General features: G+C 47.6%; 1 protein-coding gene across 5 annotated transcripts in view; it reads right to left on the bottom strand.

The window, feature by feature from the left end:
* GPC3 (glypican 3) overlaps positions 1-24,743 on the bottom strand; it is a 252,285-nt gene that overhangs the window by 177,725 nt on the left and 49,817 nt on the right. Inside the window, exon 1 of one of the 5 annotated variants that reach the window (XM_083422628.1) lies at positions 14,181-14,223. The exons of the other annotated variants lie outside the window; for them this stretch is intronic. Coding sequence (XP_083278754.1) covers positions 14,181-14,208 — 28 coding nt within the window. The 5' untranslated portion in view covers positions 14,209-14,223. Of the gene's footprint in view, positions 1-14,180; positions 14,224-24,743 lie in introns of those variants that run through there. 5 annotated transcript variants of the gene reach the window in all.

The following is a 24,743-nucleotide window of genomic DNA, read 5'->3' on the forward strand; positions in this document are numbered from 1 at the left end:
CCTCAGGCTTTGATTGGGGAATATCATCTCAGAAGGGGTATAAAACCAACATTTACCTTCTGCCCCATAAGCATTTTTTGCCTTCAAGGCAGGAGAGAACCCTTTGCTATTTCTGTAGCAGGCAACCCCAGCTACACCCTCTGAAATCAATGGGACAGGACACCCCCAGGAATCCCACATAAGAACAAAAGAACCCAGAGACCTTTGGTATGCTTATGTGGAATATTAATTTAGGATGCAAAGGAAACTCTGAGGGAAAGGGGGGAAAGTCACTGGGTAGAGTAATTGCAAAAAATGCAACACTTTCCAGAGAGGAGTTTACCATCTCTGAAGCACCAGGCAGATAATCAATGCCTAATTAGATCCTCTTACCATGATGCAGACCTCATTAATGCTCCTGTCATCCTCTTATCAACTGGGCTGCCCCCCCCCCCATTCTTTCTTCATTCAAAAGGATCTGTCCTCTTACAAAAGCCCATCATGATTTGGTAAGTGGAGGGAGGGGGAGAAGGGGGGATGGAAAGTGGATAATTAATTTTTCAGCAAAAGCCAAGTTGTTGTTTTTCCTCAGAAACATCATACACTTCAGGAAATGTCAGAAGTGTCAGAATGCATAAGCAGGGGGGAATCGGAGATCTGTACCCCATTAATACTGCATGACCTCTTTGGCTGCCTCACTTAGTGAAAGGAAAACTGGACATTCCGGGGGGGGGGGGGCACCTGTCACACAGAGAGGAGACAAAGCACCAGAAGCTGCCATCATTTTAGAAGGGTTGCCTGAGATGGGAAACAAAAGACCAAAAAATAGTAATAAATCAGCAGACAGAATGGCATTTATTTAACACATCAAAAGGTGCTAAATTACTTTTTAATGAAATCCAGTGGAGGAAGCTTTCAGAGGTGCAAATCCTTCATAAAATAAGAAAGGAGGGAACTTGTGTACATATGGGAACCAGCACATTAGCCTAGCAACTTCCAATGTAATTTCCACCCAATCCATACTTAGGATCATAAAGTGGAATTTCTGTGGTATCCAATGGAAGTCAACAGCTCTATGAAGCAACTGACACTTCTTCTCCAAACCCCCTCATAACTGTAGCAGGAGCTGCGGGGGGGGGGGGTCTAGCCATATTCACAATGGCAGCAATGAAGTCCTCACACAGTAAAAAAGATCATTATCACAATTGCCCCTCAACTGACAGAAGGTGGGAGCCTCATCCCATCAGATGGTGCAGCCTGTGACACAACCTAAACCCTACAATTAAAGATTTTTTCATTTATTGAAAGCATTCCTTATCCCCTCCCGTTTTATATGAACATCTTCTTATATTTTCATTTTATACTGCACTTGCTTGATTATTAAACATCACTTGAAACACTGGTTACAATAGCTGCATTAGATCTGGTACAGAAGCAACTGCTATTTGTGCAAATGCAATCTAAAGTTTTTATAGATGGCACATTACAGTATGTTCTCCCCCCCCCCCTTTTTTTTTTTTTTTAAAGAGTGCATAATAATTGTTGGCTGTGTACCTGGCACCTTCATGCTGTTATAATAATTTTAAGGTCTTATATATATAAAATATATGTTCATAAATGTACCAAGCAAACACATACAAATATGTAAGCCACATGTCTGAAACCCACAGAAAGGTCCTGAAACCATTTTCTCTCTCCCAAAATGACCTCATATAATTTCTCAGCGAGGTCGAAGGAAATGAGAAATCTCCCCATTGTCTCTGTGCTCACAAATCTTGCCTTAATGGCACATTTAAGATATGAATAGGGTGTGAGCTGTGACCTGTGACCTGCATTCAGGAATTGAATAACCTGGGCCAGGATGCCCAGTTACAGGTAGGTAGCCAGGTAGCCGTGTTGGTCTGCCATAGCCAAAACAAACAAAAATCCTTCCAGTAGCACCTTAGAGACCAACTAAGTTTGTTATTGGTATGAGCTTCCATGTGCATGCACATGCCAATAACAGCTCATACCAATAACAAACCAGGATGCTCAGGTAATCCAATCAAGCAACCTAGCAGACAAGAGGGAAAAACAATGCACTCAGATTTCTGTTGTAGTCCGCCGCTCCTGTGATGCATGTATGATGGTTCTGGGGGTGGCCTGAAGTTTGAGGGTGGGCAATTTAAAAAGTCAATATAATGGCAGGCACACCTTTGTTCTGCGTCCCTCCCTGCGGGGGGGGGGGGGAGCTCCCTGTTGCAACAGTTTAATAAAGATCAGGCTTACTAGCTGCTTTGCTTCTCAATATTCTCTGGTTGGTCTCTGTTATTTTTTCCTACCGATAGAGAACCTACAAAAGGACTCTATATGGGCTCTTGGGTACCCCATAAGGGAAAAGGAGCAGTTTTTTCTCATAACAATGCATAATTAAAAAGAGAATGCATCTTTTCCCCACGAAATTTAAAAACGTATCAGTCGGGGATGCGGAACCAGTGCCCTTGCAGAGATGACGGACTTCAACTCCCATCATTCCTGACCCTTGACCCCATGCTATCCGGGGCTGACGGGATTTGGAGGCCAACATCACTACAAGGTCCACAGGTTCCCTACAGCTGCATGAATCTGCAGCCCATGAGTTTTCAGAAAATATGGCAAGACTTGTCTTTATTCCAGTTCTAGGCACTTTGGCCTAGTTTCTGCTGGGCTTGAGGGTCAAAGGAGTTGTGGCAAAGGGCGCTTGGGAGAGATGCCCTTTGGAGTAGGAGCGAGATGAAGCAAGTGCACAATTACAGTCCCTAGATCAAGGAAGCCCTTGCCATCAAGACATAAGCCACACACGTTTACTTAAAAGTATTAATGCTAAAAGCTGACTCTTGTATGTTAAAGATAATTGTATGCAGCAAAAGAAGAGGAAAATAATCGTAATGGGCAGCGTGCCTATTGGTTGTATTAAGTAGTGGGTTGACAAAGCAGACGACACAGAGATTTCTCCAAGTGGTTCTTTATAGTAAGCTGGAACAGAACTGAACAGCAAACAGCTCAGCCGGCCTGCTTTTATAGGCAGCCGGCTGTCAACACTGTAACAACAACAGCCCAGGGTTTCCTGCCTAAATTAACTGACGTGGACCTGAGTGAAAACTATATACACGATACTCCTGGTGGCCAGGGGGAGAACTTCAGTACATAACATCCCTCCCCACCAAGATAAGGCATTAGCTACAATTATAGTGGTTCCATTACATACAGCAATACCCTTATTGGTTTCAGTAAGGCACATAAGCACATTAATTGACCCTATTCACCATACAGCTTTACATGTGCAGTTTGTCCGGTGAACATAATCTGTTAAATAAGCTGGGCGCTTGGAAACCCTGCCGGACCGCCAAGGGCCAGAACCAGAGTCCGGGTGGCCGCCTGATTCTGGCTGCAACCAAATGTAGCGTTGAGCCCAAGTTCCCTGGCTCCACTGCTGTCGAAGGAACCACCGCGAGCGGACTCAGCGGACGGTCAGGCATGGCGGTGGTCCGAGTCTCTGAAGAGCCAGGCAGATCCACTGAAAAGGCTTGGTTCGGCTCCATGCCCGCAGTTTGTGAGGAAGATGTAGGTGAAGCCTCACCTTCCATTAGCAACCGCTCCAGAGCTGGGGCCACAGTTGGGGGCACAGCGGTAGTTTCCAAATCCCCAACCCTGCGCCTTAGCTGGTCTATGTGCCAGCACCACAAGTGTCCATTCTCAAGTGCCACCTGGTACGAACGGGGCCCCGTGACTCCCACTACCGTGGCCAGCACCCAAGGAATGTCCCCCACAAAGTTCTGGGCAAAAACTGATCCCCTGGAATAAAGGACCGTGGCGCATTAGTACAGCCCGGAGACTCAGCCACACCAAAGTCCGGGTGCAGCCGGTCAAGCAGAGACTGGAGGTGGCGGCCCATAAGCAGTTCAGCCAGGCTCCGCCCTGTGGCTACATGAGGGGTGATGTGCTGCACATGCAAGTATTCAGTGACCTGCTCGTGCCAGTCCCTCTGTTCCAGGCGCGCCAGTGCCTCTTTTGCTGAATGCACCATTCTCTCGGCCTGCCCATTGCTGGCCGGGTGAAATGGTGCTGTTAGGGCATGGCGGATGCCCAGCCCCAGGAGGTACCTTTCAAAGGTGCCTGATGTGAACTGAGGTCCATTGTCCAAGACAAGGACATCAGGACACCCATGAGTTGCAAACAGGTCCCACAGCACCCAGATGACAGCTTCAGTAGTGGTGGAGGGCATCAGGGCCACCTCCAACCATTTGGAATAGGCGTCCACCACTACCATAAGGTCCAGCCATGAAAGGGGCCACCATGATCAATGTGCACCCTTGACCAGGGTGCCTTGGGCATCTCCCAGGTGTTGCCCTTAGCTGCCAATGGTGCAGATCTCGACTCTTGGCATGCTTGACAGGAGGTAACCCACGAAGTGATGGCATCGTCCATGTTAGGCCACCAGATGTAACACCGAGCCAACGCCTTCATTTTGATGATTCCCGGGTGGCCGATGTGCAGAGCCTTGAGGACGCATTGGCGGAGTCTTCGGGGAACCACGACTCTGTCTCCACACAGTAGGCAGCCGCCATGAGCCAAGAGCTTGTGCTGTCTGGTTGCAAATGAATCATAGTGTCATAGAGTTGGAAGAGACCACAAGGGCCATCGAGTCCAACCCCCCTGCCAATCAGGAAACACCATCAGAGCACTCCTGACATATGGTTGTCAAGCCTCTGCTTAAAGACCTCCAAAGAAGGAGACTCCACCACACTCCTTGGCAGCAAATTCCACTGTCGAACAGCTCTTACTGTCAGGAAGTTCTTCCTAATGTTTAGGTGGAATCTTCTTTCTTGTAGTTTGGATCCATTGCTCCGTATCCGCTTCTCTGGAGCAACAGAAAACAACCTTTCTCCCTCCTCTATGTGACATCCTTTTATATATTTGGCTGGAACTCTGGTGCGAAAGACCCTTCCGGCCACCCCCTCCACATCCAATTGAGTACACGTTTGATGGTGTGGTCCTGGGCAGATGCGGAAGTTACATTGGCGGCCAATACTGGCGCTGCTGGGAGGTCCTCAAGTAGGAGGAGCGATGAAGCAGGAGCCAGGTCTTCCACAAGTGCTGGAAGAGGGCAATGACTGAAAGCGTTGGCGTGGCCCATCAATTTTCCAGGGCGATGGACGAGCTGCTAGCTGTAAGCTGCCAGAAAGACAGTCCATCACAGCATGTGTGGCGAGAGGACCGGTGGAGTTGGTCAATCACCGGCGAGGAGGCCCAGGAGTGGCTTGTGGTCAGTGATGAGGTCGAAGGTTCTTCCTTAGAGGTATTCGTGGAACCTCTTTACTCCAGCCACAAGTGCCAGTGGCTCCTGGTCAAGCTGGCTGTAATTCCGTTCAGCCGGAGACAGCATCTGGGAGAAGTAGGCGAGCGGTGCTTCCCTACCATCTGGAAACTGGTGATTGAGGATAGCTCCAGTGCCAAAGGGTGAGGCGTCACAGGCAAGGACCAGCTGCCTGGCTTCACTGTACTGTACCAGCACACTGACCGATGAGAGAAGGGCTTTGACTATATTGAAAGCTGTGTTTCCCGATGACCCCAGGACGATGGTACTTTTGTGCTGAGGAGGCAGTGTAGAGGCTTGGCTAGCGTTGCTTTGTGGGGTGGGAACATGTTATGGCAGCCCCAGGAACACCTGCAACTCCGTCTTGCTTTTTGGAATCGGGGCCTGCTGAATGGCCCGGATCTTGGATGCCATCGGGTGAAGAACGGAGGCGTCGATAAGGTAACCCAGGAACTCCACCTGCGGAACGGCGATCTGGCACTTTTCTTTTTTCACCTTGAACCCAGCCTCCTGGAACCTGGTCAGCACGATACGGATGCGATCAAACAGCTGATGATTTGAGTCTGTGGATACCAACACATAATCAAAATATGGCACCACGCCCGGAAGCCCCTGCAGGAGACGCTCCATGAGGCTTTGAAAGATGCCAGGAGCGACACTCACCCCGAACTGTAGCCAGCAGCACCGGAACGCCCCTCGGTGGGTGATGATCGTCTGAGCTTCAGGAGTGGCGTCGTCGACGGGCAGTTGTTGATAGGCTTGGGCAAGGTCCAGTTTAGCAAAGACCTTGCCATCACCCAGGGAATGCAGCTGGTGGTGGACGACGGGAACCAGATAAGCGTGCTGCTGAAGCACCTTGTTGATTGTGCACTTGTAGTCTGTGCATATTCTCACCGACTTGTCTGGCTTAACAGGCGTAACAATGGGGGTTTCCCACTTGGCGTGATCAATTGCCTCCAAAACGACTTGCGCAATCAGCTTGTCAAGTTGTTCGTCCACCTTAGCTTTGAGAGCGAACGGAACCCGGCATGGCTTTAGGTTGATGGGGGTGACTTGTGGATCAAAGCTAAAGGAGATGGGCGTACCAGTATACTGGCCCAAAGTGCTGTCGGAAACCTCAGCAAAGTCTTTGATTAGGCCATCAACCTCCGCGTCAGAGATGGAGTTGATGACGGTGACTTCCCGGCTGAGGGCATCAAACCAGTCTAGCCCTAGGAGGCTAGGCCACAGGCCTTCAACCACCACCAGTCGCAGCAGGCCTGAAAAATTCTTGAAAGCGACCCGGTACCAGCCGACAACTACCACGGGGATGTCGTTTCCCTGGTAGTCTCTCAAATGTATGCGGTGTGGGTCGAGTTGCCTCTTGGACAGCTTGGACACAAGTCTTTTGATGGTGCTGCAGGATACGATGGACAAGGCAGACCTCCATGTCAATCTCCATGTCACACAGAGCTCCTTCGATGAGCACGGTGACGTGTAGCTTGCGACATGTAGGCGAGTTCGTTTGGCCAATCGTGAATCCGGACGAGCAGTGGCAGTTGGTGAGGGCGAAACAGCTTCCGTTGGCGGACCAGGGTGAAGACCTGGACTTGCGAGACAGTGAAGGTGGCGTGTCGGATGGAGCAGATCAGCAGACCTTAGCAATGTGGCCCCTTCTGGAGCATCACTGACAGATGGCGTCTCTGAATCGACACTTGACACGGGAATGATTGCCTCCACACCCAGCACATTCTAATTTGTCCTTGTACCACTGTTTGAACTTTCCGCGCTCCCGCTTCGTCTGGTACACGTCGTCTGGTACACTGCTGGCCTCCTCATGGTGCCTTGGGATTGGCTTCTTATCAGGATGCAGGCTGCTGCTCTTGCGAATCTCCTGGGCAGAGAGTTCAGTTGCTTCTGAGGCCGCAGCCTCCTCAATGGTCTTCTGTGGTGTGAGGTCAGGCTTGGCGAGAAGACGCCGTTGCAGATGGTTGTTCCGAACACCGCAGAAAATTTGATCCATCAGGGCATCGTCTAAGTCTTGGAACTCACAGTTCAGCGCAGCTTTTCGGAGGGCGGCGATATAGTTGTTGGTCGACTCCCCCTCTGCCTGGTCCGGTGGTAGAACGCATGGTGGACAGCAATTTTGGACGGCTTTGGAGCGTAGTGGTTTTTTAGCTTCTCTTTTAGCACGTCCCACGGCGCTGCCTGGACTGCTAGTGGCACAAAACTCAGGCCGTCTCAAACACCTCGGGCCCACAAAGGCTGAGGAATAGGCCCCACTTATGCTCCTCTGACCCTTTGTCAGCTCGTTTGCTTGGAGGAAGCAGGTGAACCGAGCAGTAGAGGCAAGAGTGAAGCCATGGTTCCGATGACGGATGGGATACAGTGCTCTAGCCAGAACGGTCAGCTCTGAATTGGGTTCTGTTCAGTGATTCTGCTCAGTGTTTCAGCTCAGTGATTCCACTCAGTGAGCATCCGAATCTGGCTGTGCTCTGATGTCCATCTAATCCTACCTTCGTCACCAGTATTAAGTAGTGGGTGGACATAGCAGACGACACAGAGTGGTTCTTTATAGTAAGCTGGAACAGAACTGAACAGCAAACAGCTCAGCCGGCCTGCTTTTATAGGCAGCCGGCTGTCAACACTGTAACAACAACAGCCCAGGGTTTCCCGCCTAAATTAACTGACGTGGACCTGAGTGAAAACTATATACACGATACTCCTGGTGGCCAGGGGGAGAACTTCAATACCTAACAGGTTGGGTACTACTTTTTAACTGTGTCCTTTCAGATACATTTAAAAGACTTCTCTCCCCTCCCCATCCCCTGCCACACACATCCCTGAATGTCAAGTGCTGTGTTTGATTCTGAAGACACACAGCTATTATAAACATAGTCTTCAGATAATAGAACTGTTTACTCAGGTAGCAATTCTTCCCTAGAAAACCTTTCATATCCCAGCCACTCCACTGCAGGAGAAGCACATTACAAAATCCAAGGTACTCACTACGAAGTACGGGGGGGGGGGAGGGCTGGAAACACAACAGACACCACATTTGCAAGGTTCTGTCTTGCCACATCGGAAAAGGTGAAAAGCAGGGGGGCGGGGGGGAGAAAGCTGTTTGGGGCACCCCCTTTCATAATTGCATCAAAAGACCTGACCTACATTGTGAGTAAAGGGGGAGGGGCAAAAATCTTTAGACACCTTTCCTGTCTCAAGCGGCATAGGGAGCTTGATGGAACCCTTTTCATCCTATGCATTTGGCAGCCAATCTTTTTGAAATCAAAAGGCAGTTGGGTGGAGGAGGGGAGAGAGGGAGAGACAGGAGATGCCATTGAATTTATTTGTTCTTTTAAGATGCTCCACTTTAAAAAGGAGGGAGGGGGCCTCCTGGTTTCTTGCCAGCACTTGTCTTTGTGGAGGGGCTGTGAAGACCACACAGCGAAGATTAAAAATGTAAGTGGCCGTGGAGGGAGCTTCTTCCACCTGCCCCTTCTTCCATATCAGAGACTCCAACAATTCTCATAAGGTTTTCTTGATAACTCCCAGCCACACTCTCAGACATATGAGATGCACTCTCAGGCATGGCAGCGTTTCTCAGGGGTGTCTCTCTCCCCATATGCGAAATCCAGTCCTCTCCAACAAGGTGCTTCTGTCTCATCACTGATGCTCAGAAGAAATTTAAAAATATTCCTGTTTAGCCAAGCACTTGATTGTCGAATGATACTGGCCAGAGCAACCTTGAAGTAAGCAACTCTGGGAGGATATTACTACTTCTCTTACTTTCACACTTGCGGTTGTGGAAATCTCATCCCCACCCCCACCCCACCCCAATCTCCATTTTGGTTTGTTTCCTCTCTCACCTTGGTGCAAGAACCTCCTTGAGGGTTCACCTCCAACTGCACAAAACTCTTAATAAAATAGGTCCATTTAAAGCAAGGAATTCTTAGCTCTGGTTTCAGGAGGGCAGGAAGATGCTCCACCCTGGGAATCCAGTCTCAGTGAGAGGGGGAAAGCAAAGTTGGGTGGTTTTTAAAGTTGTTTTTAAATTACGTTTTATTTTATGTTGCATTATTTTATCCTTTTGATGTTTTCTGCTCTGGGCTACTTTGAGAAGAATGGGGCAGGAATTTAATAGATAAATATTTTCACACACACACACACACACACAGACACATCTTTCTCCCTCCCCCCTCCCCCCTCCTTCAACTACTGGGTTGAGCTAAGGACAAACTTCTCAAAACTCCAAGTCATAGTTAACAGAACGCAACACCTCCTATTCTGGAATATTGCGGAACAGGAACAGCAGACTCTGGAGGAAAAAATAGTATACCCTACTTGAAGAGTATAGTAAAATTAGCTCGCAAGAAACAGATTTTGGATGAAAGGGAAGGGTGGCTTGTTACCATAAACTACAAGCCGTCAAAAGTGGTCCTCAAGCAGACCAGCCATTCTCCTTCGGTGGAGGAGTGGAGCATGCAGGAAAAGTCTACTCCTCCTGGAGGTAGAGTCAGCACTTGATTGACGGAGCAGGTGTTGCTGGTAGAAGAAGAGGAGACCTTCCATGGAACACAAGTCTTGATTCTCCCTCCACTTACAGTGCTAAGGAAATGGGGGCGAGTGGGTGGCTTGTGAATTGAGAGCCAGTGCAGTGTAATGGTTGCAAGAGTGTTGGACTGTGACCTGGGACACCAGGGTTCAAATCCCCACTCAGCCATGAAGCTCCCTGGGTGACCTTGGAGTCAGTCACAATCTCTTAGACTAACCTACCTCACAAGGTTGCTGTGAGGATGGAATGGGGAAGAGGAGAACCATTTATGCCACCTTAAGAGGGGAGTTCCTGCCAACCTAACAGTTCGAAAGCATGTCATGTGCAAGTAGATAAATAGGTACCGCTCCGGCGGGAAGGTAAACGGCGTTTCCGTGTGCTGCTCTGGTTCGCCAGAAGCGGCTTAGTCCTGCTGGCCACATGACCCGGAAGCTGTACGCCGGCTCCCTCAGCCAGTAAAGCGAGATGAGCGCCGCAACCCCAGAGTCGGCCACGACTGGACCTAACGGTCAGGGGCCCCTTTACCTTTAAGAGGGGAGTAATCCACACAGATACTGGCCACACAGATGACAGGAGTATCACAAGGAGTAGAGTTTGTGCACAACAGACTTTGTGTAACAAAGCGTATAGATAACCTGCGGCACTCCCTCCCACAAGCAGCAGTGGTGATCATCAACCTAGACTAGGTGGGCATTTGGCCTGATGCAGCAGACTGTTCTTAGGTTCTTGAAAAGGAAACCGTGGGTAGATGTGGGGCTTGAAGGAGGAATGGCAGCAATAACCTCCCCAGGTGAGCGTTGGGGAAGTGACAGAGAGGAAACCCAGGTGACAGCTGAGATGCCACAAATGCCAAGTGTAGCCACCATCCAGCTCATGGAAGTCAGCTGAGGATTGCCTTTTGGAACCCTGACTCGCCATCCCCACCTCCAGTTCTGCACATCACCATTTTATTCCTGGGTTTGGCATAGTTCTCTCTCCTGTTTACTTGTAAGCCATTAAAATTAGGTTAGCTTATTTGCATTCTTTCCTGAAATGTTATACAGACTGATTTTTGAACTGTTATTGTTATTCCCTTGATATGCTGTGATCACAATTTTGTGGGAAAGTGGTATTCAGATAAATGGAAGATATTAATGCTGAGCTCCACATGATTAAAGGCATAGAGGAGGGAGAAAGGCCGTTTTCTGCTGCTCCAGAGAAGCGGACACGGAGCAATGGATCCAAACTACAAGAAAGAAGATTCCACCTAAACATTAGGAAGAACTTCCTGACAGTAAGAGCTGTTCGACAGTGGGATTTGCTGCCAAGGAGTGTGGTGGAGTCTCCTTCTTTGGAGGTCTTTAAGCAGAGGCTTGACAACCATATGTCAGGAGTGCTCTGATGGTGTTTCCTGCTTGGCAGGGGGTTGGACTCGATGGCCCTTGTGGTCTCTTCCAACTCTATGATTCTATGATATTCATTTTGAGCTTCTGACTCCTTGAGCCCCTATTCTTACGGGTGCTGAACTGGAGTTCTGGGTGATGTGAAGAGCTGGCCTGGGCTCCCCCTGGGGAAAGTAGTCCTTCCTGGACATTCTACCCTCTAGGTCACCTAGAATCCCATTCTGCAATCCTTAACAAAACACCTTTTCTTTTTTAAGGCTCTTTTTAGAACTAATTACAGATCCCTTTTTAAGCCAGAATTTGAAATGTAAAAATGTTATGGAGTCAAAGGCAATCGTGTGGTTTTCAGCTCTTTTTGATGCATCTAAGGATATTCAAATTGAACAAATGCTTGTTCCATTTCAAGTGACAGAAAAAGAGAATCTGGTCCCATGCTCACTGCAAACTCCCTGCAAAAATCCTGGGAACTCTAGGTTACCCACACGGAGCTACAGTTCCTGGCACCATTCACAAACTACAGTTCCCAGTATTCTTTGAGGAAAGCGAAGACACTTTGAATGTGTGGAAGGGGCATGAGCTCATTTCTGGTGTCCTTTTTTTCCTCCAGCATCTGCCCAAGCTGGTATTGAACTGATTGCACTGCTGCTCATCACCCAAATCTCTGTGTGGTGCAAGATGCCAGTGGTTCCAGGCAATCAACCAGAGATTGTGTTTCCTTCAGACTGAAGTGCAGGAGTGACTGTGGTGTCTTTATGATACATAGCTTGTTCCCTTCTCTTTCAGAGCCAAGGTGCATCACGTCCAGCATCCTGCTTGCACCAAAGACCAACCAGATTCCCACAGGATGTCCTCAAATGACCCTGAGGGGGTCAGTGCTTCAGCATATCCCTATCCTGCGTGCTTCACTCCTCCGCTGACCAAGAATAGCAAGTTTCCCATGAAGTGTTCTTTGGCTAGCTAGCAGAGAGTGCAGCCTGGAGCAGACATCAGGCTCCCCAGGGTCTCCCCTTCAGGCTAGTACAGGGCTTGCCCAGAAGCCTCCCAACACTTGGGTTTCTTCCAGAGCTCTCTGTTCCAGGGCAGGTTCCAGGCCCAATGTGGTGAAGTTTCCAGCTGAATGGCTGGACTCCCCAACACAGCTTTTCAGTGACTGTTTACAGCTAGTGAAACATAATAAAACAACTTAATAGAAACATAACAGAACACAACTTAATAGTTGTATGTGTGCTCTCCCCGAGTTGCAATCTCAAACAGCTAAATTCAGACATGTGGGGTGCATTGTGTGGCAATACAGCAAAATAGGGGGAAGGGGGGGAGAGATAAAATCATCTCAATTCCCCCCTCCCAACTACCACAAGGGCAAAAGCTATTGTACATTGTCAATGAATTGCTGCAATAAATTGAGGGATAGAGATGTAAGGGTAGGAAGGGGGCATGGAGAGGAAGAAATATATATTTAGCATAATCCATACTTTAGCAAATATTTCTTTAAAGAAGTGCTTTGTAGCGTATGATCTCTAATCCCAGAAACTGTTTCACAGCTCTCCCAGTTTTTAAATTGCTTCTTTATAAAGCACAATCTTGGTGCCCTCCGACAATGGGGGGGGGGAGCAAGCAGAACTTTTGCAGGAGAACTATTCCTGCTTTCCAAGTGGAGCCTCACTTTACTGCTTAAAGCACTTGGAAAGGCTTCTAAACACACACACACAAAAGCCACTTCCAAGTGAGAGTTGTACAAGATCGTCTTTGGCACATGAATTAGTGTGCTTGCCTCTCAGGCATGATTTCCAAGCAAGAGATGCAGGATTAGCATGGGCCATCAACCAGCCACGATTGACTATATATTTTGGATTGCAGTTTTATGTCAGTTGATCCATTGAAGAAGAATGATTCACATAATGTGTCTGGATTATCACATTTCTTTCCTTATTCATTTAGATAACCCATTTCCATTCCATCCGCTCTGCAGCCAAGAGCTAGTGCTGGAACTTGCTTTTCCTTCTCCCTTCCAAGCCCTTTTCATTTTGTGACATGTCTTGGATGGTTAAGCCTGCAGGCAGGAACCGACCTATTACTGATTTTCACAAACAACTGTGGGAGCCTTTGGGACAAAGGGGCAGGGTAAAAGATGCTTCAAATAAAATTAAGTATGTACACCTTACTTTCAGTACCTTTCGGCACATCTGTTGGCAGCTGTGTGAGCTGAGGTCACCTTACATTGGAAGGGTGCATCCCGCTTTACCCAGCAGACATGGATGGATGGATGGATGGACAGGATGTGGCATGTGGTGCTGTCAGAAAAACTCCTCATCACACAGGAGTAATCTGGGGCACAGGGGGAAAGGGCCATTTTGAACCTGACTGGCTCCCTTTAACTACCCAAATGTGTGGTCGTTTTCTATGCTAGAGGAAGTGGGGAACTTTGGATGGAACTTGGAAGGGCATGTTTTAAAGGTCTAGCAGGCTATAATTCCACACTTCACTTCCCTGCATATTTTGTGATTTTCAATCTCTGCTGGGGTTCTTTCTGAGCTGTGATGAGAGTCTGGGCATTGGGCAACCATCCTCTTTGTGTGGCAAAGAGTCTGCATTGCTAGCAGGAAAGGAAGAAAAACACTCAAGCCACACACACACCCCACTTCCTCTGTGAGGAGGGAGCTCCAGCCTTTTGACTGCCGCTGGGCTACCTCTGCTTCGCAGCCACAGACTTCCAACATTTATCTTCCTACTACCTGAAAATTAAACTCTGATAATAATTCTATTAGTTTTCAATTACAATCCAATAATAGCCTCATTATAATAATACCAATTTATAATACAATTACTAATACCAATCGTTCAAATACCAAATTATATAATTTAGATAAGGTGGCCCCCTGCATGCTAGAATTGATAGTTTGATTGTTTATTTCTGCATTCCAAAATGTGGGAGGGAGAAGAAAGCAAAACCCACCTTTGTATCCACTCTCAGATTTAACCATCAGATTGCCGATCAGATTCTTTCTTCCCGGCAGTCCTGGTCAGGATATTTCTTGGCAAAACCACATACTTCTACCATTTGCAGCAGTTTATGACAAATGCAATAGACGTGCAGCACAGACAGAGAATCAGGCGCTAGCAAGACCCTTGCCCAGTTCAAGGGACCAGGCAGTGAAGCAATTCAGCAGCCTCTGGACATAGTAAAAAATAGTGGGGGAGTGGGTGTTGTATGCATCTAGGGAAAATGCACCATCCCCTCCAGCTCTGTCTGACCAGGAGTCCATTTCCCAGGCGCCCCTAAGCTTCCTGGGGCCCCTGGCATAGCTCTCCCCTACACACAATCCTTGTTCCTTGTCAGCCAGGGAAACCATCCAGGCATTTCTGGGCAGCTCAGAGTCCTTCTGGTATGTGAGGAATCCCTTAAAGACCTCTGATTAGAGAGCAGCCTAGACAGAAAGGCAACTTGAATTCCCAGACCAGGCTAGAAACTGTTGCCGCATGCTGTGTGCCAAACGTGTGCAACTCCCAAAGCGTGTAGGTTCATGGCAGTGCAAAGCATTAAGGCAATTTCACTACATACAGGCTTCCACTAGATCCCTAACAGAAGGTGCAGGCTTCAAATGCAAAGCAAGTACAACTCAAAGCATACATACATTGCATTGTTTTTATTTTGATTATATATCTTGTGGTTTTATATTTTGATTTTGTTCTGTGGACTGTCCTGAGACCTCTGAGTAGAGGGGAGTAAATAAATTTTTATAATAAATAATAATACAGCACAGAATTCAGTACCAATCTGACAGAGCTTCCTTGCAGCGAAGCAAAGAGGCAATGTCTTCATATACCCAAGAATGATAAACACCCTTGGCCGGTTGCCAGGTCAGTGACCTTCAAACACTAATTACAAGACCTGCAGGTGCAAGATAAGGGAGGCATGTGCCCTGCCCAGCAGGCCTCCTGATCAGTCTAGCATCTCTTTGAGACTCCATGTAAGATAAACACACACTCCAGTGCCCCTGGGGCATGTGTGCTTTCACTCTCACTTGAGCTAAAGTGGCTGTCAAGGTTTGCCATTAACTCCAGGCCCCCAAAAGAGGGGGAAACAGATAGGAGTTCCTCTTGCCCAAGTGTGGAAATTGTCTTTCCCCAATGCATTAGAGGTTTAGCCAGTGCAGTCAGTTCTCCCTTTGTGTTTAAGCCACCGAGCATTAGAAAGCCAGTCCTTGCCCTCCATCTGCCCCAAATGCTTGTTGCAATATACACAATTCTAAGAACATACATATAAGCAGCCTGCTGGATCAGGCCAGTGGCCCATCCAGTCCTGTTCTCTCCACAGGCAAGTATCTTCTTTGGCGACCCCTCGTAGCCAAGTAAGATTGTCTTCCATGAACACGGTCTTAACAGTGAGTCCGTAAGTGACTGTGGAGGCCAATTCTGGATCCACACGTCCTTCCACAGTGGGGGCATTGGTTTCTGGGTGGGAGTTGATCCCAGTGTGGATTTGCCAAGCATGCCTTCCTCCTAACACGTTTCTCCCTTGCGTCCTGAGTTCAAGCGTCTTCAAAGCATATGTCGATGTTTATACTACATTTTTTAGATTTGCCTTGAGAGCGTCTTTAAACCTCTCTTGTTGACCACGAGCATTATGCTTACCATTTCTAAGTTCAGAATAGAGTAACTGCTTTGGAAGACAACAATCAGGCATCCATACAACATGACCAGTCCAACGAAGTTGATGTTGAAGAATCATTGCTTCAACACGTGAACTTTTTGCTTCTTCCAGTACACTGGCATTAGTTCGCCTGTCTTCCCAGGTGATGCGTAATTTTTTTCAGAGATACTTTACCTACCACAGCCAACAAGACACCCCAACTGGAAGCCTACAATAAGGACCTGAGCAGAGAGGACAATCTTTGCTTGTGATTCCCACCAACGAACCGACTATGGAGGATAATCACAAAATATCTATTCCAATGCATTATTTTGGGTTAGCACTACCTATGGTGCATCACCTTTTAAACCAGGCAAAGACGTCCAACACACACCAAAAACACCTGCCTGCTTTGTTGCTGGCAGAGAGAATGCATCAAAAGAAGCAAATGCCATCCATGTTCATTACTTTGCCAAGAAAAGGGTGTGGTGGTTATCATGGTCTGCATGTTGCAAACCCACATCTAACTTGCTTGTTAGCCCTGTGTTTACCATGATTTAGGAATTCAGACATAATGGCCCAATTCATATTATCTTCAAAACGAAGGGCCAGTTCAACTAGACTGGTACATTAGCGAAATCTAGCACAAGTGTTCCTTCTGGTAATGATTTCCCCTTTTCCCAATCTCCCCCCACCCCCACCTCTGGAGGAACAGAATACTACATGGAGGGGGCGAAGATTGTTCTAGCTGGTAAACAAATGCTTGAACTACTGGAACAATGATAATAAAAAAGGTAAAGGTACCCCTGCCCGTACGGGCCAGTCTTGCCAGTCTCTAGGGTTGTGCGCTCATCTCACTCTATAGGCCGGGAGCCAGCGCTGTCCGCAGACACTTCCGGGTCACGTGGCCAGCGTGACAAGCTGCATCTGGCGAGCCAGCGCAGCACACGGAACGCCATTTACCTTCCCGCTGGTAAGCGGTCCCTATTTACCTACTTGCCCCCGGGGGTGCTTTCAAATTGCTAGGTTGGCAGGCGCTGGGACCGAAGGATGGGAGCGCACCCTGCCGTGGGGATTCGAACCGCTGACCATGTGATCGGCAAGTCCTAGGCGCTGAGGTTTTACCCACAGCGCCACCCGTGTCCCTATGGAACAATGATAATACAATGCTGAATTCCTTTCATAGGTTTAGGACTTCTTCTCTTCCTGGTTTTAGCAATCCATAGTTTACCTACAAATCATCACTGGGAACCTAGTTCAAGCTTCCATTTCCAGTAGTCTGGACTTCATCAAGAGTAGACTGAAGAGTCAAGCATGGTCCCTAGCTCTCTTTAAGCCTCTTTGGGTAAACCAAGCTGACCTAACACCAAGGAAGTCATTGACACCATAGTGAAGGCCTCTGCTTGTGTTCCAAGAAACCTAACATGGCTTGAGATTCCATTTTAAAATGGTTTAGTTTCACAGTTCTATTTCTGTCACACATTAAATGATTAACACACTTGCTCAACATTTCCAGGGGAAGAGGAGAACAGTGCTTGTCCTGAAGCTGTAGATGACGGTGCTTAGCACAGACTTCTTACTTTGGATGTCTCTTCTGTCCCTAGAAAACAGTCTTATTTGAAGACTTGAATATTCCTGTCACAAAAAGTTGAGAATAGATGTGTAAATAAAGATGGATTCTGCTCAAATCTGAAATCTGCTTAAATTTATATTTTGTATTTGCTGTATTAAGTCATTATAGCATTAAATAAAATCTATGATGAGTAAAAATGTCAAGGAAAAAATTAACAGCTGCAATAAAAATCAGGGCTTGCCATGAAGCATATACCACTGCTGCAGGTTCATAGCTTTAAAAAGAAATAATTTAAAATTCTTCAGCAGCACGGTGATATGCAACTCCCTGTTAAAACATGCAGTGTAGGTTATTATAACTGATTTTCCCCCCTTAAAAGTATAATTGGAAGAGTGGAGATTTATGTTTTACATTATTAAGAAGCATTTTCTGCATATTTTTAATAATTGAGTACCGTATATACTCGAGTATAAGCCGACCCGTATATAAGCCGAGGCACCTAATTTTAGCACAAAAAACTGGGAAAACTTCCTGACTCGAGTATGAGCTGGTTCACCACACCGCAAACCTGGTGGTGCCACCGCCCACCTCACTCAGGTATAAGCCAAGGGGGGCTTTTTCAGCATAAAAAATGTGCTGAAAGGTCAGCTCTTACTCGAGGATATACGGCATCCAAGTCCATGCACAAGGGTGCTGCCGAGGAAGCCTTTCCAAAGGCAGCCCACGCCTGGTTGCTGCAAGGGTGGTGCTCCGTAGGATTTGCCATTTTTCCTCATTTGGATTTCGAGCTGTGATGCCTTTGCATTCTGCTTCTATGGCATAGCTGGGAGTTTTAAGACATATTTAATAATAATAATAATGATGATGATGATGATGTTTATTTATACCCCGCCCTCCCCAGCCAAGGCCAGGCTCAGAGCGGCTTACAAGCAATAATAAAAACAAATTGGATGATTAAAACTTAAAAACAAAATTAAAATACAACATTAAAATATTGAAACATTAAAATATTTAGCCTGAATAGCTAGAGATCAGAACAGATTTATGGGAGGTGGTGCACTGTGCTGCTACTAAAATATTGTAAAACCATATAGGATCATTGAGCTTTTTATTGTGTGTTTTATTGTCTGTCAGTTATATATTTAATTTTGACAGTTTTTTCAATTCTTGCATACGCATGAGAGAGAAATACACTGTGTTCATCTAAAAACTTTTATTTCATTCATTTATCTGCATTCAGTGATTGGTCAGGGGTTAAGTTTACTTCCCTGGTCCGGGTGTCACAGCAAACCAAGGCAGGAAGGAAGCTGCAGTTCATTCCCAATCCTCCAGGCCAAGGTTTGGAGGGTCAGCTGAGCCAACTCAATGCTTAAAAGCTGCAAAGGTGAAGTGCGCAGAGTGAATGTGCCTCACCTTATATGTAGGGCAGCCTCTCCTGCATGCGCGCTCCCTCTCTCCTTTTATTTAAAACACAGATTAATATACCGTCATAACATATCATAAGACTATAAACGGCTGGATTGATTTTGCAGCGCCTGGCAAGTGTCGCCAACATGAGTAATGGTTCCGAGGTGACCCAGTTTGTCAGAGAAGATACAAAATCAGGGCATATTGACAGCTTAATTGGCTCAGGAAGAGTTCACATCTCCGCTTTGAAATGTGTCATTGGCCTTTTTATCGCTTCATCTTGCTGTAGCTTTAAAAGCAAAGCAGATGACTATCCGGAGAAATGTTTCTTTTACATAAAACAGATGCCTGTCCTTGACTTCAGGGCTGCCCCTCCGAGCAGCCCCCCTTCCCTTCCCTGCCCTGCTTTGCAATGTTTACAGACTGCTACTTCTCTGCATTTTAAATACTCCAGCACAGTTGGGGAGAATTTATCTCCTGGCTTAATCCTTCAGACTCAGAGACCCAGCACTTTTGGCAAGTCCAGAGTTTGCACTAAGGATTTGGGGGTGGGGTGGGGAGCAGGAAGAGTGGAGGGAGGGGGGGAGAGAAGCCAAAATAGTGGCACCGGGGAACATAAATACAGCTTTGGAAGGTATCTTGACATTTATGGCTGCCTAGTGAAAATCCTGAAAACATAATTTGGCTACTTTATAGCTTTACGGAATATATCAGGACTTGAACTGGTGAAGATAACTCTTGCCTCAGTGTAATTATGGAAGACAAGAGTTACCACGTTTGAATGCTTCAGAGAGAAAAGGGCCGATGGAGGATGGAGGTTGGTGCAAGAGGCCACCGCTCTCACTGCATCCCCTCCAACATTTCTCACGCCCCACAACTAACCCTCCTCAACCCCCCACAAAGCATTTCCTCCAATGGGACACGGCACACATGCCCCCACCATCCTGAGAAAATGGCTGAGATTAAAAATCCCGGTTTTAATTCATTTTATTCTATGGTAGATTTACAAAAAGAAAAACACACCAATCATTTATTTATTTTTAGGAAGATGCAGAGGTACAAATCATTTTAAAAAAAAAACAAGTCTCCTTGCGCTCTGCTCCCCCTTTCTTATCACCCAGGGCAGCCCTGCCCTCTGCCTGCCCCTCAGAGCTGGCGTGTCACATGGGGCAGCCTCTCCTCCTCCTTGCCTGCTCTCCAGCAGCCACTCAAAGCTGCCTAAGGAAGAGGCAGCAGGATGCTGCTCCCTTGCAGCTACTGCTGCTTGGGACAAGTGCTGGCTCCTCCTTCCTGAGCTCAGCGGTGGCAGCATTGGGAGGCCAAATGGGGACATTCCAAGATCAAATCAGAAGCTGGGTGGCTTTTGCAATTCCAGGACTGTCCCTGGAAAATCAGGGCACTTGGAGGGTATGTCACTGACGTGCTCATTCGAAAACCAAAGCACCCCAACTGCAAAAGGAACAGAATCTATGCAAACTTGGCACTTTATGCAAGTATTATTTCTGATCTCCAAACAGCCAGGAACCACTCCTCAGATCTGCTCTTCAAGCATGCAATCCACCAGAGAGAAACACTTGACCTTCTCCTGATCTACAGCTTCCTACCAGATTCTGAGGGGAAAGCAGGGAACGGCCACTCCTACGCTGGTTCACCTAGTCCAGTATCCTGTTCTCACAGTGGCCAACCTGCAAGAAGCCCCAAAGCGGGACCTGAGCACAACATCCTTCTGCCCACCTGCCATATGCAGCAACAGGTGTCAAGAGGCATTTCACCTCCAGCACTGCATGTAGAACAGTAGTCATGGCTGCTATTCATTCTATGGATTTTGTGCTACTGTGTGTATTCTATTGACATAAGCCACTCTGACTTTTGAGTTGGGGGGGGGGGTGGGAAACAAGTTTCATAAACCAACTTTCCGGCTTTGGGCAACATGGGAAGGGAAGGTCCACTGGCTTCTGAGATCCAAAGGGAGCAGCTTGCCAGCCCACTTTAAAAAAAGCTGTGAAATCTGCGATCAAAGAGAATGTGCGAACACAGACACTTTCACATCCTACTTCGCTTGTAATGCAGCGCATTGTGTCACAGCTGGCTGCATTTGTTTCAGGAAAACTGCCACTTCGCAGCACTCTCTCGTCTGTTCAGGAGGGGCTTGACAGTCTGCTAAGGAAGCCCTTCCAAGCCAAGGCAGAGCTGCCCCTTCCAATAGTTCTGCTCCTGCTTAGTATTCTGCTGCCCACTCTTCCTTACCATCAACACCATGCTTTCCAGTTATTCAGATCGCTGCTTTGAATTCTGGCTTTGCATCCTGACATTAACATACCCAATCTTACTCCACCCATTCATTCACCACGGGGGGGGGGTGCATTAAAAGCACAGCTCTGGATTTTGGAACATGGGATTTTGGTTATGCAATGTGGGGAAATTGTGAGGATTTCATATGCAATAGTTATTTAAATGGACTGGGGGTGTGGTCCACTTTAGCACCACCCCTCCAAGATACCAAAAGATAAAGGTTGCAATGACACGTGTAAAGTCAAACTGAAAGGGTGGCATGGAAGCACAGACCCCAAAGCTCTGCCATGCATAGAAACCACAACCAGTGGCAGCTGATGTAGAAGGAAGATGCCAAGGGCATACAAAAAGCCCAAAGCTTCAGAACCAAGAATGAGCACTAGCAACTCAGTCCTTTGCTTTCTTTCTGCATGGGCAACACCGATTTCCAAAACATATTTTTTAAGCGGCAGCACAGGGGGCCAAGAAAAGAGCAATGCAAAACCTGTCCCTGGATTTTCCTCTCAGCAGACATGAAAAGCTGCCTTGCCCTGCATTGTCAGACCTCATTGGTTTCAAAGGAGAAGAGCATCAGAAATACTACTATAACCCATAATTACTTCAGAAAGAATACCCAACAGTTTCATTCTCCAAAATAAATACCACCCAAAGATAATCCACCTTGTTCTTCTCATGCACAAACTTTCTCTGTGGCAGCTTCTTCATGGGGGGGGGGGGAGGACATCAGGCAGCCCCATTCGCCACTCACTGCTCAGAAGGAATTCAAAGACCCTTTTATTTGCTCCTGCCTTTGGAAGGGGATAGTTATTATCAGGCAATAGACCAGGGGTTGGCAAAATTTTTAGCCATGGCCCAGTCCACTGTCCCTCAGACCTTGTGGTGGGCTGGAGAAGCGGCACTGGGGGGAGGAGCTGGAAGAAGAGGCAAAGGGGTCAAATAGTCCTCCTCCCCACCCGTGAGCTTACCTTCCCAAGGGCTGCCACCGCCACCACCGCTGCTGCTGCTGCTTCTCCTTGTGGGTAGACAGAGGGAGCTCATCCGCTCCGTTCTCTGGCCCACAGGAGCACCAGGGCGGCAATGGCGCAGGGAAGATGAGTGGCGCGAAAGGGCTGGCTCCAGAGAGGGGCTGCTTAAAATGGTGCTCAGCCAGCCCAGCCCAGCCCCCTTCCTCCTCTAGGCAGGGCAAGGAGAAGCCAGGAGGAGGGAGGGAGGAGGAGGCACCACTGCAGTGGAAGGGGTGGAATGGTGCGGGGGGGGGGGAATGGCGCAGCCCGAATGAACAGAATCCCCACGCCAATCCATGGACAGTCTGCAGGCCGGATCCTGAAGGCAACTGGGCCTGATCCAGCCCCCGGGCCTTAGTTTGCCAACCACTGCAATAGAGTTTTACGCCATCCAGAGATGTGGCCACTGTTGCATGCTGACAGCATCTAGGAGCCACAGGTGATAGCTGAGTGCACGGTGGAGACCAAAGCTGGGCAAACTTTCCCAGAAGGAGCACGATGGGTACCACCCCTCCCCTAGCACCCCATATAACCCAGCTAAACCAGGTGAAGGTCGTCAAGGGGTCTCTAAGCCCCTAGGGACTCCCCTGCATACAAAAGGCTCAGGCGGATGGTGCAGACGAGGCCACTAGTGGATCCAGCAGTCAAGAAGGCTGTTTCTGCACATGTTGCCCAGGGAAGTGAGGGGCAGGTGGGGCTCATCCACCTGGGAAGGGAGCCCATCTAGGAGAAGGAAAACTCTGACGCTAAACCTCCGCTGCCTTGTGGGACATCTTTGGGAGAAGGAAAGGCTAAGGACTGAACCCAACACAAATCCGGAGTGGAGTCCCTAAGAGGGTCGGACGGCACCTTGTACGCCCCCTTCCAGCAACTCCTGCAGCCAAGCTGGTGCCAAAAGTCTTGCTCTGCTTTCCTTTCGGCCACATCAGTGAGGCCAAGAGTCTTGTTGCCTGGGCAGCCCAGGACCTCCATACGCACTGCCCAGGTTTGTGCCCTGGGGAGGTAACTTCAGTGCTGCTAACACAGCGGTTTGACTTCACCCCCAGAGGCACACTCCATTGCAGGGTGCACTTTGAGAGCAGGCTCAGTTAGTGAAGTCATATTATTTAACATTGTTAGAGACCTTTCCCTTTTTAAAAGCAACTGGTCTCATCTCAACGTTAACATGGCAAAAACTGATTTGAGTTTGAAAGTGAAAGGACCTTAAAAGGAGACAGGTACACTCTGCTTTTTTTATGAAAGAAAGAATATTCTAGGAGATGGAACACCAATCTTTTATCTTGCAAGCTTCAAGTACGATAAAATTCTTCCAAGAAAACTCAATAAAATTCAGACATTTTCATTGTAACAAAATAAATAATTCAGCCTCTGCTTTTAGCTGGCTCCAGGATTAGGATTGGCTATCTGATATATTTGTGGCGTAGGTGCCTCTAAAGTGATTAAGATAACCTGATAGAAGTTTGCTGTGTAGAAACTGCCTATTTTCACTTGACAGATGAGAAAGAATGAGCTAAAAAACCAAAACTGGAAGCACAGCTTACAGTAGCAGAGAATCCACTGACTTTGGAGAGTGCCAAAATCTATCAGGAATGACAGCGCATTTGCTGGTGGGGCCCCAAACAGTGCAAATGAGGAGGAACAGCACCTCTAAATGAAGGCCAATAAAACAAGCTTGTGTGTTATCCCAGCCACATTTAAACCACTAGAAAAAGCTTCTGCTTGGTCAGAGCACCATGGGAGGGCCAGGGGGAGGGGGGAACAGACATGACTGTAACATGGTGTAGCATGTGACATGGTGACATGGTGACAATTACCACATGATCTACCCAAATTTCAGAGTACTTTTATGCCAGCAGAAGTGCCCACAGCTAGGAATGGGCAAATCTTTCAGTTTCTCATTTTCTCCAGTTGTAAGTTCACTTTGCCACATTGCCACACCAGTCTGTGATTACTGTTAATGAAGCAACAACCAAAAATAAGATAAACATCACAATACAGTGGTACCTCGGGTTACAGACGCTTCAGGTTACAGACTCCGCTAACCCAGAAATTGTACCTCAGGTTAAGAACTTTGCTTCAGGATGAGAACAGAAATCGTGCTCCGGTAGCGCGGCGGCAGCAGGAGGCCCCGTTAGCTAACGTGGTGCTTCAGGTTAAGAACAGATTCAGGTTAAGAACAGACCTCTGGAACGAATTAAGTTCTTAACCCGAGGTACCACTGTAAAAGGAAAAGTCATATTATATCATTAACAAATCAATACTGCATTTATAATCTGTAAAACAATTTTAGTGACACTAGCACAATAGTAGCCAAAAGATAAACTAAGCACTGTTAAGTTCATACCTACACTCTCCCAACGCCCATGACTCATAATCTTTCACGATATTCAGCTCATTAAAATGCACATCATGCCTGTGGCAGCAACTCCTTGGGCTGGAGGTGGGTCAGCAGAGGTGAAGTCAACCACCCCCTGATAGCAGGCAGAGTCTCTCTGCCCTTACATTTGTTCTTTCTTTTGTAGCTGGAGTCAGTCGAGGTCCTGCCATCAAAGGGGAGGTGGGGAAAGGCCTGCCAGGCAGGGAGAAAGCGCATACTGCAATTCGAGATTT

The sequence above is a fragment of the Podarcis tiliguerta genome, assembly GCF_965153285.1.
Source record: "Podarcis tiliguerta genome assembly, chromosome: Z".
Lineage (NCBI taxonomy): Eukaryota > Metazoa > Chordata > Lepidosauria > Squamata > Lacertidae > Podarcis > Podarcis tiliguerta.